This window comes from Delphinapterus leucas, chromosome 2, assembly GCF_059928025.1.
Source record: "Delphinapterus leucas isolate spDelLeu-1000000601 "Yukka" chromosome 2, BTC_Dleu_Yukka2, whole genome shotgun sequence".
NCBI lineage: Eukaryota > Metazoa > Chordata > Mammalia > Artiodactyla > Monodontidae > Delphinapterus > Delphinapterus leucas.
In genome coordinates this window covers 104223089-104240263 of record NC_143130.1, presented here as the reverse complement: position 1 = coordinate 104240263, position 17175 = coordinate 104223089, and the positions used below count along the sequence as shown (strand labels likewise).

Sequence of the window (17175 nt, the reverse complement as noted above, 5' to 3'; positions counted from 1 at the left end):
TCAAAAGGTCTCTGCCTGGCTTTTTTTTTTTAAGAATTATTATTTATTTTATTTATTTATTTTTGGCTGCATTGGGTCTTTGTTGCTGCGCGCGGGCTTTCTCTAGTTGCGGTGAGCGGGGCTACTCTTCCTTGCGGTGCACGGGCTTCTCATTGCGGTGGCTTCTTTTGTTGCAGAGCACAGGCTCCAGGCGCCGGGCTTCAGGAGTTGTGGCTCATGGGCTCTGGAGCGCAGGCTCAGTAGTTGTGGCACACGGGCTTAGTTGCTCCGCAGCATGTGGGGTCTTCCCGGACCAGGGCTCGAACCCGTGTCCCCCGCATTGGCAGGCGGATTCTTAACCACTGCGCCACCAAGGAAGCCCTCTGTCTGGCTTTTAAAGCGTCCCTCCCCACCACTGTTGAGTTCTCCCCTTCACCTCTAACCTTATCTCTCCTCCATTCCTATTGCCTACTGCCTCCCAAATAAGTCTTGCTCGGCCTCCATGAAATGCTCCTTCTTGAAATCCCTCCATTCCTTCATTCGACTCTGTATTCTCCTAAGTTCTCCTACCTTTCCAATGGATCCTTCCCATGTTCCCTTTCTCCAGCTACCCCTAAATATAGGGATCGCCCAAGAATAGGTCTTTGTCATTTTCCCTTAGCAATCCCATCCATTCTTCAGGCTTCCAGTTTTATTCTGAGAAGTCGTTATGCCATCTGTACCTCCAACCTGAAGGCATCCCAAGGTCCCAAACCTCCACCTGTTCCTAGGTTGATCCACAGACTTATGAACACCTCAAAGCAATATGTCCCAATGTATCAAAAGGCTTCCTTTTCCATCTACTCTTATTTTATGTTTCCTGTGTTTGTTCATGAAACATCCAACCCCTCTGCAGCCCAGCTCAGCATCATCACCCCCTGTCTATCTATGAGCCTCCTCTCCCTCCTGTCTTACAGCAAATGGGCCAGAGGAAGGAGAGACTGGAGTTCTAGAGCCCAGGACAAGGCTATAACAACACCCAGAACATTCTTCCTCTGGTGTGTTCCTGGAGGCATAGCTCCTACCTTATCATTTTCCTGCTGAAAATCCACTATGACTCTCTACACTATCCATAAAACAAATATAAATTTCTTGAACTAGCATATGAGGACCTTCACCTTCCAACTTATCTTCCCAAGTTCTTCCCTACAGACGTCCTTGGCCTTCTTTACCTCCATGCCCTTACTCATGCTGTCTCTAATTCTAAAGCTGCCATGATTTGCCCTATTTTTCCAAGTTCATAGATTCCCTAGCCTCCCAAGCTTGGCTCAAATACCACATTCTTTATGAAGCCCAGGTCATGTCACCTCTCCTGCCGAACTTCCATAGCAATTATCACCCTACTCTTGCATTATGATTATTCATATGCATGTCTTATCCCCAGCTCCATGTTATATTTGGAAATGCCTCACGTTTGCTAATCTCTGATTGTGTAACAGGCGCTGTGCTTTATGCACAATAACCCATTTAAGCTTCACATCAACATTATGATGTAGGTACTACTGTAATCTCTATTTGACAAATGAGAAGCCCCTGTGCAGAGCAGTTAAGTAACTTGCCTAAGGTCTCACGGTGGCAAGGGGTAGAGCCTGGTACCCAGTCCAGGCTCTATATCCATGGTCTCTCTCAGCTCCTCTCGGTTGACTTTGTACCCCTTGAGGGCAGGATCCCCATCTGGTTCAAGTTTACACCTATCAGGATACTCACAAACACGGCACCTTATACACACTATACACCCAGTTATAATTTATTGAATGGGCGTGTTTTCACCTTGTAACCCCAGTTATTTACAAACTCTGCTAGAGCAGAAAACTGCTCCCCCAGCCAAGCTGGGAACATAATGCGTTTGGTAAAATCACGTTGACTGATTGGGATATGGAATCCTATTAAAAGAAGAGATTTCTCTACTCTCATGTAACAATAGTTAGTGTAGAAAGGGTCACTGCTTCTCTGATGGGTCAGAACTGAGTAATCTCATCAAAAGAGAACAGACGTTGACATAACGAAGTAATAGGGAATAAGCAATGATGAGGGAGTCCATTTCAAAATTTTTTAGTTTCTGTTGCTTAGTTATTATTATTACTGATAATAATAACCATTCACTCTATACCAGACACTCTGCTGAAATTTCCCCCCAGATTATTTAACACTCACATCAACACAACCATTCTAAGAATGAGGAGACCAAAGCTCTAAGGAATTAGCCAATTTTAATGAATGACCATTTAATGAACAGCCATTGTGTGCCACCATGTTCCAAAATCTCAGTTTAATCCTTACAACCACCCTTGGATGGATACTAATACTCTCTCTATTTGTGGATAAAGCGGCTGAGGCATAGAGAGGTTAATTAATAACACCGCATACCGTGGAAGTGACAGATTCTGACCTTGAACCTAGGATTTCATGAATCAGGAGCCTGTCCTCTTTACCATGGTGCCAAATTGGCTCTTGACTCCAAGAGACTGACCTTAGCAATAGGTCTGAAACTTGTCTTCCAGACTCTAAGGCCCATGGTGATGGTGTCGATAAAAATAGATATATCCCAGCCCTCTCACGTGGTCATACAACTTATAAAGTAACCAAATCACAGAGCACAATGCCAGAGAGAACAGCCGGAGAACTAAAGAATAAAACCAAATTTCCCTGTGTCCCATGACTATAACAATGGAAGGAGTGACCATCATCCCCGAACTTGTAGCAGAGGGGAGAAAAAGATTAAAATCCAAGGTATATCATATATCAGCATCCCTCCAAGCTATGTGGTTCACGAGCACCAGCTGCTCCCGTCATAGCTTGAGCCTGTGCTGGTGTTGACTGATTGTCCCTGAACAAGAATATACAGCCTTCAGCTCTCTTTGCTGAGATTCACAGGTCGCCTCTGACCAAGTAAAGTTCTTTCTGTACTCTGCTAGCTAAAGAACTTTGAACTTGAAAATGAACGGGGTTTGCCTATTCTATCCCTACTGCTCCTTTCTTACCCCCTGCCTCCCAGCCCAAGGACTGGAGTGTCCGTTTTCGCCATCTCGGAGTTGATGGCCAGAGGCACCTTGGCTCTCCCTCTTCTCTCTGAGTCATTCGCAAAGGACTCTTTGGGACAAAACAAAATGGCTGACAGCCCTATTTGAGGTAGATCGTTACATCACTGGTACAGAGAAGCGCGGGAGCACGTGGGACAGAGTGCAGTCCAGCAGACTTCATGGTCCACGTTTAAGTGCAGATATGACTGCAGAGGACAATCCATAACCATTTATTGCTTTAAAAAGGAATATGTGGCCTAGCTACTCATCTTGAACATCAGGCACTATTTTGGGAACTGATACAGTTACAGCTACCTGCTAAATATATACAGACATGGGTAACAGAGCTCATTCTAAGCCTTTACCCCAAAGCATCTCTTAAATGAAACATAAGTGGGCTATTGGGATGACGAGACCATCCTCAGATGATTTCACAAGGATTAATGGCACTGGCGGTCTGCTGTACATTCTAAGTGTCAATCATTTTAACTATCTATTTGCTTCCTTAGCGTCGAAGCTCCTTAGGAGCGGGGGCCTCTCGTTTCCCCGTGAATCCTCAGTGCCTGGCACTGAGTAGAAAAGCACAAATATTTGTGAATTTAATGAAAGAATCATATATTTTGAAAACAACTCATAATATTAACAAAATATTTATGTATAAAAATTGCACCATAAAGAGACTTCTGTATTTTCTTACTTGCAGGGTCTAGAATGCCAACATGGAAATCGTTGGGATATATAAAAGGCTCTATGATACCCTGTTCACTTCCACCATGGCCCTATGAGACCTACAGATATTCTTAATCCCATTTAAAAAATCATGAAGCTAAAGGTGATGACTGAGGGAGGAGATTAACTAGCCTGATGTCCAGCTCTAGAGGCTGACATTATGTTGTGCCTCTAAGGATAACATTTCTAGGGGTTTGCCGTTGCTATTGTCTGTTTTGGTTTTGGTATGATTACACCTTTGGAACTCGTTGTTTTTCCAATCTGTCAAAACTTAGGAATGGCTCCTATCTCTGGTTCCTTACTACTCATTGGTTGCTGCGAAATGCAATAAAATGGAAATGACAGGATCCCAAGAGACAAAGATGATATAGTTAATCATTCCTCCCTTTTTGAAATACTCTCATTATTTGGGTCATAGGGTAGACTTCCTCTTGCTTTTTGCTCCTATTCACTAGCAGCTCCTTCTCCGGCTCCTTGGCTGGCTTAGCCTGTGTAATGCTGGAGTTGTGCTCCCAGACTATTCCTCAGAGTTCTTTTCTTTATCTGAACTCGCCTCCCTGGTCATCTCATTTGGTTTCATGGCTTTAAAAACCATATGTAGTCATTAATATTAATGACTCTCAAATTTGTATCCCCAGCTTAAACTTCTCCTCTGAGCTCCAGACTTGTATCTCCAACTGCTTAATATGCCCAATTCCTGTACGTTCTCCCCTGTACATTCCTCCTGTGATCTATCTCAGGACATGGCAACTCCATTCTTTAGATGCTCAGGCAAAAGAAAAACCTTTAAGTCATACTGATTCCTCTCTTTTCTCACCTCACTTTCACACCAGCAACAAATCCCACCCATTCTACCTTCAAAATACATCTGATTGGACCATCTTGCATCCTCTTCACCACCACCACCTGGTCATGCCATCGCCTCTTGTCACCATTACTGCAATCACCTCTGAACTTATTCCCCACTCGTATCTCTTTTCGACACAGTAGGCAGAGGAAGGCTTTTAACTGAGATCATGTCTCTCCACTACTCAAAACTCGCCAGTGGCTTTCTGTCTTACTCAGGAAAAAGGCAGAATTCTCACTGTGGCCTACGAGGTCCTAAAAATAGGCCCACCTGCCTGTGATTCCTCTTCTATCACTCTTTTTGCTTGCTTACTTTCAGCTGCACTGGCCTCCTTCTAGGAGCTCAAATTTTTGAAGCATGCTCCTCCCCACAACCCTTTGCACTGGCTGTTCTCTTTGCCCAGAATGTTCTCCTCCAGATCCCTGCAGGGCTCCTTTCCTCACTTCTTTTAGGTGTCTGCTCAGTGTCAGTTTATCAGAGAGGCCTTCCCAGGCCTCTCTGATAATATAAAATTACAACCCCATTCCCACTCTGCACCCCCCATTTTGCTTAATCTTCCTTCTTTCTGCACTAGCACTTACCGCCTAAGAACATGTGCTTGTTTGTTTCTTATCTCTTTCCTCCTTCATTAGAATGTAACCTCCATGAATACTGTTTTGCTCACCACTGTATCTCCAATGGCCAAAACAGTGCCTGGTACAGGTAGGCACTCAGCCGCCAAATAAAAGACTAGTGGTTTTATTTCCTATTAAATACAGTGCCCTCCAAAACTGATGAATTCATCACACCCTTTTACTCCTTTACAGGAAGCGTCCAAACATTCCTCGGTTTCAGCTGGAATTGCTTATGTTAAGGGCTGACAAACAAAAGAAGCAACCCACAGCCTACAACCCTCTGGCCCTCTCTGCTCCAGCAACCGAAAGAAGTGTCCTGTTTCCTCTTTATAACTTTTCCCATTGCCCAAAAGGCTGAATTTGAAGTCTGATGATAAAATCGACTCAGCCTCCCCCATGGCTTGGTCCCTTTGGAACTTGCAGAGAAGAAGGCAAAGAGGAAAGCCTTCCCTGAATTTATTAGGGAGATTCGCAGGCACTAGGGTTCCCATATGCAATTAAGTCCCTCTCAGAGAGAACATGCTGCTATGCGACATGGAAGAATGCAGTGACCTATGACATCTTCTCCTAGAAATAATGGTCAATTTATTTAAATTTTCGATTCTCACAGGATAGAAAAATAATGATCTAGTTGGTACCAAGGGAATTTCAGGCCCCACAGGAAGGGTTTTGCTTTGTTTTAATAAAATTATTTGTAACTTGATATTTTGAATCCTTCTCCCCTACACCAGTGACCACACCTGGGAGCATACACACACCCCTTTGCTTTCTTTCTTCTTTAGGCACATCAGCCTGGATGAAGAGCGAGTGGGAAAAAGCTAGAACACTAAAACAAATCATGACGTTAGATGTCTAACCTAAGAGGGAGCAAGGGTCGATAATAGTTGTGGCAGGGAAGTCTCTGGATCTAACATTGCTCTGAACCTAATTTTAAAAAGGTGGGAATGTAAACTGGTGCAGCCACTATGGAACAGTATGGAGGTTTCTTAAAAGACTAAAAATAGAGCTACTGTATGATCCTTCAATCCCACTGCTGGGCATATATCCAGAGAAAACCACAATTCAAAAAGAGACATGCACCCCAATGTTCATAGCAGCACTATAGCTAAGACATGGAAGCAGCCTAAGTGTCCATCAACAGAGGAATGGATAGAGAAGATGTGATACATATATACAATGGAATATTACTCAGCCATAAAAAAGAATGAAGTAATGCCATTGGAAGCAACAGGATGGACTTAGAGACTTTCATACTAAGTGAAGTAAGTCAGACAAAGACAAATATCACATGATATCACTTATATGTGGAGTCTAAAAAAATGATACAAATGAACTTATTTACAAAGCAGAAACAGGCTCACAGACTTAGAAAACAAACTTATGGTTACCAAAGTGAAAAGGGAGTGGGGAGGGATAAATTAGAAGCTTGGGATTAACATATACACACTACTATATATAAAATAGATAAACAACAAGGACCTACTGTATAGCACAGGGAACTCTATGCAATATTCTATTCTGTAATAACCTATATGAGAAAAGAATCTGAAAAAGAATAGATACATGTATAGGTAGAAATGAATCACTTTGCTGTACACCGGAAACTAACACGATATTGTAAGTCAACTATACTCCAATATAAAATAAAAAAATTTTTTAATTAAAAAAAAAAGGGGGTTTGACCAGCGCACTTCAGCTTCCCGTGTTTGTATTATAAGAGCTGATGAGTTTGCCCACCTTCTCCATCTTGATACACCCTGAGCACCGTAACCCCAGAAAGATAGAGTATCCAATTCCGATTCTACCAACAGCACTACTGAGAGACCTTGATGAATTGTGCAACGATACCTGTGTGTTTATGTTATCAGATCTATCCTTTAGGTCAATTTCCTTTGCTTTTGTCATTGGTTCTGGGATCTGTGGCTTCTGACTTGAGGCATAATGCCTTCCTTATGCCATGCAATTCACCCTTGACAGCCAGCCCCTTTTAAGTCAAATCTTCTAACAATCCCTGCGCTCAGGGGAGTGGGTCACAGGACCATCTGTTTCTGTTTCTGGGACATAAACTAACTTTTGAGTTTCTCTCTACTAGCGTAAGGCAGTGCCTCAGACAGGGAGCTGTCTGAAATTTTCCCCTTTATGATTTGTAGAAAAAGCAAACAAAACTCAAGTATCCTACATGTAAGATACACTTGAATACTCTGTGTGTGTCCATAATCACTCCAACTTACTGACAGATGTTGTATCTGAAAGCAAGAACAAAGCATCCAGCAATTTCCATACACAATCTAATAGCTGGGGAACACTGTTGCTTTTTTGAAAAGGATGCTTGATGAAGCCAGTAGGTTATAATGGAATTTATGTGCTGACATTTAGATGGCTAAGTCTTTGAAAATAGATCACGTAAAGGCAAAAGAAGTGTTTTCATAGTTTAATGGTGCATAAAGCCCTATGAACTGTCCAGGACTAGTTTCTTTAAAAAGTTATCCATGTCTTCCAGCTTACATACAATCATTCAAGAAATATTTGTGTGCCTACTGACGCACCATATTCTGTTTCATGGCCTGGAGTGAAAGGCAAGGCATCTGCCCTCCTGGAGCCCCCAATCTAAGTGGCTGACTATATCGTCATATAGATTGGCTCAAATGGGCTTTCTGTGGTAGTGGTTTGCAGAGAGGATAATATAATTCAGGACCAGAGGAATTTGAGTAAGACAAAAGAACCCAGGAATATTTGAGATACTTCTCCCTCCTCCCTGACGCCTTTTCTGTCCAGGCTGAGCTCCTGTGTATGTGCTTCTATCAGAGAACGTACCCCTTTTGGATTTCTTATTGAAATCCCCTCTCACCAGATTTTATTCCTGCTTGGAAGGCAAGGATTACATCTGCTCATCTCCACCTTGTTTGTGTGGTATCCCTAACACCTACCACGTGGCCAACATGCCACAGAGGCTTGTTGAATGAAAATCATGAAGGTGAGAAGAAACAGTGGATCAGAACGGTTGGTCAAATCGGAGTAAAAAGCTGTAGGCCACGAGTACCTAAAAGTCAGGAATCAAAACCAGACACTGTCGGGTATCATAAGGCACACCTCACGAAGAGACGGAGGACCCATGAAAGCCAAGCCAAGCTGAGCCGAGCCTGTTCCTACTAACAGGGATTCACTCTGACACATCCTCCTGGGGCAGGACTCAGTGTTTAGTTCTCAGAGTCTAGTCTGGGGTTAAAAGTTGGCTCCTGTGTGCAACAATTTCCCATACTTGATGGTTTCAATTCAGTGAGGCTCTTCCTATCACACATCAGCGAATACACGGTGCTGAGGGAAGGTGTGTGCTAGCAGGCGAATGAAATATAAGGAGACCCTACCAGGCACAGGTTGAAAAACTTCATATTTTATAAAATTTCAAAAACCTCATCACGTTAGTCATCAGTAGGCCTGTCCTACAGGTAAAGCCACTTGGGCATAGGTTCAGATGTGGTAAGTAATGGCCTGCAGTCAGATAGCTATTGCTTTCGTTCATGCATTATTCATTAATTTATGAAGTATTTATTAATGCCTATTATACGCCATGCACTGCTAGGTCCTGAGAAGACAAAAATGCATCAGCGCTAGCAAGTGGGGATTTCAATCTTGCTCTGTGTGACTCCAAAACCCACATTCTTCCCACTATACAGAGGCTCCTTGGTGAAGAAAGCATTTCAGTAATTTAATAATTGACACGACTCCCACTTAGCAATGCTGTTTTTTCAATTTCTCACGTTACTGGGGCTGGTGGCAGGTGGGTGGTTGCAGCTGGAAGACTATCATTGAAGGGGTAGCTTCCTCTTTCTTAAATAAAGGATAAACACCCAATTGTTTCTTGATCTTAGTCAAGTGCAAATAGAACTTCAAACCCCAGGGTCATTCTTTCTGTCCACACTCCACCTCCACCATTCACTACCACTGCCGCCCCTAAATCCTGCCGAGACTTTTTTTTTTTAATTCCAGAGAGCACTACGTTCTATGAACAGCCTTAGAAAATGCAAGTGCCCTTCTGCAGCAAAAGTCCTCAGAGTTCTTGGCCAAACCAAAATCTAATGAAAACCCAATAAAATTAAAAGCATATGAGATGGGGTTATTTAATTGGATTGTTTAATTCCTTTTGTTACACAGAGTAGTATTTATTCCACATCCCTCATATATAAAAAAAAAATGCCATATTGCCTTTTTTTCTAAATATAGTAATGTCTGGGTCTGAATCCTGACTTGCAATAATTTCAATCTCAGTCATGTTCAGGGAAGCTTTCCCCTCCACAGGGCTGGGTAACAATCCCAGGAGATTTATATAGCCCACAAAATTTGGAGCAAAGCAGCTGGTCCTAAGTCCATCAAGATTGCTGCCAAGATGCTCATTTTCTAAGTCTGTGTGGTCCATTTGCTGGCAGGGATCCAGTAGTTCTTTACCCTTCTTAGGCACAGAGACTGTGGTCCCCAAGTTCTTGGTGTTTCAGGATCAGCATCTTGATCTCCATCACCCTACCATCTCCTGGGTAGTATATGGGCAGGGCTGAAGGTCTCTGCTACCTATGAAGCCCCTGCCATGCCCTTCTCTCCAGCCTCCAAAGCAAGGCTTCGCCAGGCTTGGCAACTTAGCCTCACCCTGTCCAAGTCTCGGGACCCATCCCCTACTAGGGCCACTCAAATTTTCACCTCCAAGAGACTTTGGGAAAGAAAAGTCCTCAGAGCAAAAGAAAGCCCCAGATCTCCAGGACACAAAGCCTAGCCTTTCTTGATGAGAGAGAAAAGAAAGAAATAACTCATTTTTATTCTGTATTGTTTTGTCCCAAATTTTTCTCACTTTGACGAGTCAACAGGAAAAAAACAAACCTGCCTCTGCTGCAAAGCGGTGGCGCTCAACCACACATGAACATGAGAATCACCTGGAACGCTTTTAAAATATGCGGATACCGGGGCCTACCCGGATTCAAATGATGGGAATCTCTAGGGAAGGGCGCTGGGTGCAGGTCTCCCCAGGTGACCGATGCACAGTGAGGGTGGAGAACTCCTTTCCAGACTCAGGTCGGAGGTGACAACTAGGGAAGTCAGAGGCGGCCAGCAGATACCCTCATACAGGTATGGAATCACAGGGGAAAAATAAATGAGTTTTGGGTGTGATAAAAGGAAAATCCTGGGGGAAAGATCAGGTATCCTCATTTCCTTTTAATCAAGGCTCCAAAAGCGAGGCCACGGCTGACCCAAGACCCTCCAATCACCAAAGGCTGTCATCTGCGGGCCCCTCGGGAGGTCAGGTGTGCTCCTCTAGAACATAGCCTGATTCCTTTTTTCTCTTTTTTGCTAGGCCTTTATAATGTTGCCTCATGATACTCCTTCTCCCTGAGTACAGGCGACTAGGAAGATGATCTGTCAGCTATAAGCGAATCACCAGGAGAAACTAATATCTCGCAGACTCCTCCAAAACTAGGGAATGATAAATTCACAATGGATGAGAAGTTTGAAACAGAAAGCTTGCCAACAAACCAGCGAGTACTTATTGAATGTTCTCAATGTACCTGACACTATCTATGCCATGACACTTGTTGCTCTTTTCTCTCCTTTCCCCAATCCACTCCCAAACCCCTCCTTGACAAGTGTGAGTGACTTTCTGATAACTTCAACGAAGAGCAAGCAAAACCATTTTGAATGAATAACACTCTTTACATTCCCTAAAGAAACGGAAGTGCTTTGCAGCTAGGGACAACCGAGCCTCAAAATACATAAGGGAACAGTTCAGAGTTGCCCAGTGCCCAATTTTGGAAGAGAAGCAAGTTCTCTCCACCCCTCCTCAGTAACACAGTTCCTTCTCAGTGGCAGGAGTCAGCATATCTAAACGATGTTCCAAAGCTAACAGGTATCCATCTTTTTCTTTGGCACGTATTTTTTTCTACCTGGAAATAGGGAGCGCCATGTTAGTCTTCTTCCCTAAAGGTGAGGAATATTTATGGTTGGGATCACACAATGCTAAGTAATTTGTGTGACTTAGAAGTAAATGTATTTCAAACAAACTTTTGAAATCACAGCTCATCTGTAGGTGGCTATGGATGTGTTGAACACAAGCAGAAGTCTAGTCACTGCAATATTTATGGTCCCAGGGATCAAGAACCTTTCCTTTAATAATTTTCAGTTGTAAAACCCTGAGTTGACTTAGAGCTAAGCATCACTATCCACTGCTTTTATTATTTTGGCTTTTTAAAAATTGAAAAATAGGTGGTTGGGAAATTGGGAAGTTGGGATTAATATATACACACTGCTATATATAAAATAGATAACCAAGGACCTACTGTATAGCACAGGGAACTCTACTCAATATTTTGTAATAACCTATATGGGAAAGGATCAGAACATACGTATATATGTATATATAACTGAATCATGTGATATCCACCTGAAACTAGCATGACATTGAATCAACTATACTTCAATTAAAAAGTAATAAATAGGGGCTTCCCTGGTGGTGCAGTGGTTGAGAGTCCACCTGCCGATGCAGGGGACATGGGTTCGTGCCCTGGTCCGGGAGGATCCCAAATGCCACGGAGTGGCTGGGCCCGTGAGCCATGGCCACTGAGCCTGCGCGTCCGGAGCCTGTGCTCCGCAATGGGAGAGGCCACAGCACTGAGAGGCCCACATACCGCAAAAAAAAAAAAAAAAGTAATAAATAAATAAAAGATATTAGAAGGGATTAAGTCACATTTCTGAAGAAAAAACTGAAGTATAGGTGATTTACAATATTATGTATAATTATTATTCTATTAGTTTTCTTTTTTATGAAGATCAACGACACAGAAAGGCCCCTATTTTATCCTACAGTTGCAACTAATTGTAGTTCTGATGATTTTTCGATTCAGCCTTGACTGACTAAAACTGTACAGAGCAGACCACACCAGGAACAGCCCAAAGCAGTATCCATCTCTACCAGCAAAATGCTAAGAAAGTGCACATGCCCTCACTCTTCCCTGCATTGCCATGACCAGGTTCTCCTGTGCAAATATCCCTTCAGACCAAGATAAGGGGAGGAAAAGCGGTCTACATGGAATCATAGCATGTTTAGAGGAGAAGCACCTCAGCAGTCATTGAATCCAAACTTCTTGGGAGTTCATTCACACCAATGAGGGGGAAAATTCACATGTGAAGCTCCAAAAGATATCATAAAAAGCTACTGAAAGATGTAATATTGAATACTATTTTGCACACTTCTCTTTCCAAATTAAAAACCTCCTCTGTCATGTGCTACCCTGCTCTGCCTACCCGCAGCCAGTACTTGTTAACTAGTTAATCCTCTTGGTATTCTGTGAGATCAATTCTTTAGGCTTTATTAGAGTTATTTGGCCTGGGGAATTCCAAGTAGGCAGGATTGATATATGGAAGAGGTAACCATCTGTTATCCACTGAGGTCAGAATGAGACAGGAGAGCCCTAAAGATATAGCAGAAAAGACTAAAATGAGATGAGGAAGGTCTTACTGAAAGTGAGGGTTAAACACGACCATAAATTATCAAGATTGGATCACAGTTATTTACAAACAGAATACAGAAACATCTCCTCTGGGAGTGTTTAAAGTATCTTGTGATTGGAATTCTGTAAGAACACAACTCTGCGGAAATAGCCATTAAAATAAGATTATTTTTGGTCGATTTACCCAATTTTAGCACCTTGATACTCATGCACTTGATGTGAGCTCCACAAAAAATGCATAAGCTGTGTTTAATTCTCCCTGTCCTCTGTTTAGCATGGCATTATGTGCAAATAAATAGGCAATAAAGTATTTTCGTTGCTCTCTGTTTAACAAGGGAGGCAGTTGTGCCTAATACTTTTGTCTAGAACCAACATCCAGAGACCCGGATCCCTGGGGTCTGTCCCTTGTGACAATGTGACAAAGCCTCATCCATTTATTCAATAATGTGTGATATTCTCTCTGCTCCTGCAGCCAGTTGCTCTCACTTTAGGTCACCAGTAACCTCCTATTTGTCATATCTGGGGGATCTTTTCTGACTTTGTCTTTCTTGACCTATGTGGCCACGGGCACTGCGAATCTCTTCATTTTTCTGGAAACGTTTTCTCTTTTGGCTTCTAAGGCAACGCACGACTCTCCCAGTGCGTTTCCATCATCTCCCCTCTCATTCAGCCTCTCTCACGCCTCGAGAGTTGGGAGTTCCTCAGGCTTCTGTCTGCTCGTACTATTTACCGAGTAACTCCATCCAAGTCACTGGTTTCGACTCACACCTCCTTCACTTACACCCCCTCGATCTCCCAGGCCCCCACGTTAGAATGAATGAAATGGTCATCTCCATTTGGATGTCCCTGACACACCACAAGTCAATTCATCCAAAGCATCTCATTATCCTTCCTTTCCCAGACTTGCTCCTTCTGCACCCCCTGTATGGGCGGACAGGTACCGGCATTCACGCACACACCCATGGCAGGAGGCTGGAAGGCACCCACAGCTCCTCTCTCACATACCCAGTTAGAGTTTCCTTTCCTCCTCCCCTCCTCTCCATTCCCACTGCTCCTGCCTTGATTTAGGCCCCTAGGATCACAATAGATTCCTTCCCGAGCCGGGCTTTCTGTTTCACTCCCCTCCACCAAATGCTAAACTTCAGCCCTCTGGAGCTACTACTGAAGTGCCATGCTTTCCTCTTACCTCTGAGCCTTTGCACAGGCTGGTTTTTTGGCCTGGAACACCTGTCTCCATCACACTCCCTATTTCCTGAGACTTATGATCTGGAAAGGCCCACCACTGTGCTTCCAGAGGACTCCCTGCACACCTCTGGCCTTGCGTTTATTACTTTGTACCCTAATTGCAGGTTTGTCTGCCTCCGTCTGCTGGCTGTAAGATCCCTGAAGATGGGGACTATGTCTGATTCGTCTGTGTGCCTCGAACAAGGCCTTGCACAGAGGAAGTGTCCAGTAAATGCCTCAGGAATGAATGATGAGCTTCGCTGGCCCAGGGTCTTAACCTCAGCCTGTTGCACCAATATAGTCACTGTTTAACTTCTAGTAGTTATTGGTTAAGTCAGGCCACTGGAGGGGGGAGAAGGCAGAAAGGGCCAATGTCACATGCAACGGAGTAGCTGGCTGGGTTAAACGGCCTCAGGAGCAGGCACCTCGACTGCCCTCTCTGGCCAGTTGCTCCGGCTTGAGTGCACTCAACAACAGTGCAGCTCCTTGTTTCTTAGCCTTCAAGTCTTCTCTTTACTGGCAGCTCCCTGATGCCAGGAGCCATGGTTTCCAGTTCTCCAGTGTCATCACAGGACTTTGCCAAGGGAACCTCCACCTCAGAAAGAACTAAAGGAACAGACCAACGGGATGTCCTCGAGCCTTAGTTGAATTCCCACTATGCCTGTTGTTCAGGTTTGGCGTGACTCAGTTTTCAGGGGCAATTCCATCCCGCGAGCCTCAGCCTGCCAAGAACCCAGCAACTCCTAGTTCAACATGAGTCCAGCATTTACCTATGGATCCTCAGAAAGAGGATGGAATGGAATGGGATGGGATGGAAAGGCTATGTCTAACTCACTGCGCCTCTCCAACTGAGTCAAAGAGTTACTCACTGTTGTGCACCTCGGTTCCTTTGTTTGTGTGTGAGTTAACCCTATGTCTCCCCTCTGAAGCTAATACTTCCTTTAGAAACAACATCCTTGCTGCTTTTGCAACAATAAAAAAAGTCATGAACTGAAACCTGTGTGTTGACTATCGCAGAAACATAAAGACAATGCAATACCACCTGCTTATTTTCCAAGGGTAACGAGTTTGTGGTATAACGGCATCGTCAACATTTGCATACAGATGTACACTTTTAGGGAGGCTAAACTGTTACTCTTTATACTATACCAGTTGATCTTTTTGCATTAAACCTACAGAATTGCCATATGTTCCTCTTCAGATTTCTGCTTTTTTATGGACAAGTAATCGGTATATAGGATTTTCTCACCCAGGCAATCATGCAAATGGATGTTCTCTCTTTCTACCACGTGTAGTGCCAGACTTTTATGGGGAGACAACTCTAGAGGAAGAATACATAAAAATTCCCAAACAGTTAAAGGTAACCACCAGCAAAGCTGGAATAAGCTTGTGGAATCCACTGCATCTGAGCCAGGATGAGAGCTAAATGGACACAAAATGCCAAAAGGCCTTCTGAATAGTAGTAGTTAAGATTTATTTGTCCACGAATCTTGCTCTAAGGTGGCACCTGGCCTTCTCAACTTTCTTCCATTTCAGTTGACAAATAGATGGTTTTTTTTTTAATGTATTTTTTAAATTAACTAATTTATTTATTTACGGCTGCGTTAGGTCTTCATTGCTGCGCACAGGCTTTTCTTTAATTGTGGCGAGCGGGGTGGATACTTAACCACTGCGCCACCAGGGAAGCCCCAGACAGATGTTTTAATAAAGGTCTTAGTTTATTTAGAGCTTAGAGATACAACTCGTTGCTTCACTAGATTCCTTTCTGAAGCTATAAGCTGCAATTCCAGTTGCTGCCCCTAAGACGAAAATCCTAGTTTCAATAGCAGCGAACCTCGCTGGAGTCTTCGAAGAGAGGGAAAAGGAGCCCGAGTGCTGCGGGCCTTGCTGCTCTGGAGATTTCATCTGACGAGTTACACATGCAAAGACAGATAACCTCCACTGGCAGTATCATATTCTGTAGGGTTTTATGTAATTACAGTTAAGGCATTAAGATGTTTTTCAAGTCTGTCTTGTGAGTTGATCGATTCGGCTACTTCCATTTTCATAGAAAACCCATTACAGCAGAGTAGTGAACAGTACCAGCCTCTGAAAATCAGACTGGCTGGGTTGGCATCTTATCTCTGAATCTAGCCATGTAGGCTTTGGCAAAGTTTATTACCTTCTTGCCTCACTTTTTTTGGTTGTGAAATGGAATAAATAATTGCTTCAGGCATCGTTTGAGATGAGTAAACGTAAAACCCCTGAAACTATACTTGCACATAACGAGCATTCCATAGATAATGGTATTTTGTTAATATTACTACCATATTTTATTTGAGAAACCTTTAAGAATAACCAATATTTAAAGGCCTATGTATAACAATAGAATAGATTGATCTTCACAGACATATCATTGATGTCTCCAAAGTTACAACCATGGTTTAGAAGGAGACATTGGGCTGCTTTTTGCTTTTTTGACAACTGAGATGCTACTTTAAACCTAAACAATGTAAAATCCCCCAACAGATTGCTGACCCAAACCTGAAATATCAGTCCTGCTCTTGGAAGTTGTAGGTTAAATGAGGAGGGTCCTGTTTCTGTCCTGCAATGAACTGTCAGCCCTCTGAGGAATCACCAGCACTGACCAAACAGCAAATAACAGCCCGCTCTGGACCCCATAACCAAGCTTGCCAGTCCACTCCCAATACGCTGGGATCTTTCCCATTCTTTGAAACCAGCTCTATTTCCGAGAAAGAGACAAATACACATGCCCTGGCCTACAAAGTTCTGCCCCACTCTCAAGTCCTAGCTGGTTGCTGGAGTACAGAGGCATTTTCCTGTCCTTTAACCAGACTTCCAGTGCCCTTGATTAAGTCTGCGACAGCAGATGTAACAGACGAAGCACCAAAATGCAATTCCCAAGTCCCTGGTTTGATTAGATGACTCACTGGCTCTGTGGCTCTAGGTAAGTCCTCACTTCCACGAGCCTTATTTACAAAAAGAAGTTAATAATGCCCACGTCAGAGACGATTGTGAGAAGTAACGTAGTCATGCATGCAGGGAAACAATGAGATCATAACGAATATCAGTGACCCGAATTCTTAGCCTTCAACTTTATTTTTCAGTCTGCCGATTTGCCTGGGGCCCTATCATCCTTGCTATGTAAGCCCCAGGCTCCTCTCGGGACTTGACCTCTGACCTCTAGATCTTCTGGGTTCTCTTCCATTCAGCCAAATTCTGGCAGGCCGCTGCAG

At 43.4% G+C, this 17175-nt stretch overlaps 1 protein-coding gene across 1 annotated transcript in view; it reads right to left on the bottom strand.

Moving 5' to 3' along the window:
* Positions 1-3043, bottom strand: part of RYR3 (ryanodine receptor 3) — a 373779-nt gene extending 370736 nt beyond the window's left edge. Inside the window, exons 1-2 of the mRNA XM_089906254.1 lie at positions 3000-3043; positions 1590-1709 (exon numbers count right to left, since the gene is read on the bottom strand). Coding sequence (XP_089762380.1) covers positions 1590-1709; positions 3000-3043 — 164 coding nt within the window. The remainder of the gene's footprint in view (positions 1-1589; positions 1710-2999) is intronic.
* Positions 3044-17175: the final 14132 nt, after the last annotated feature.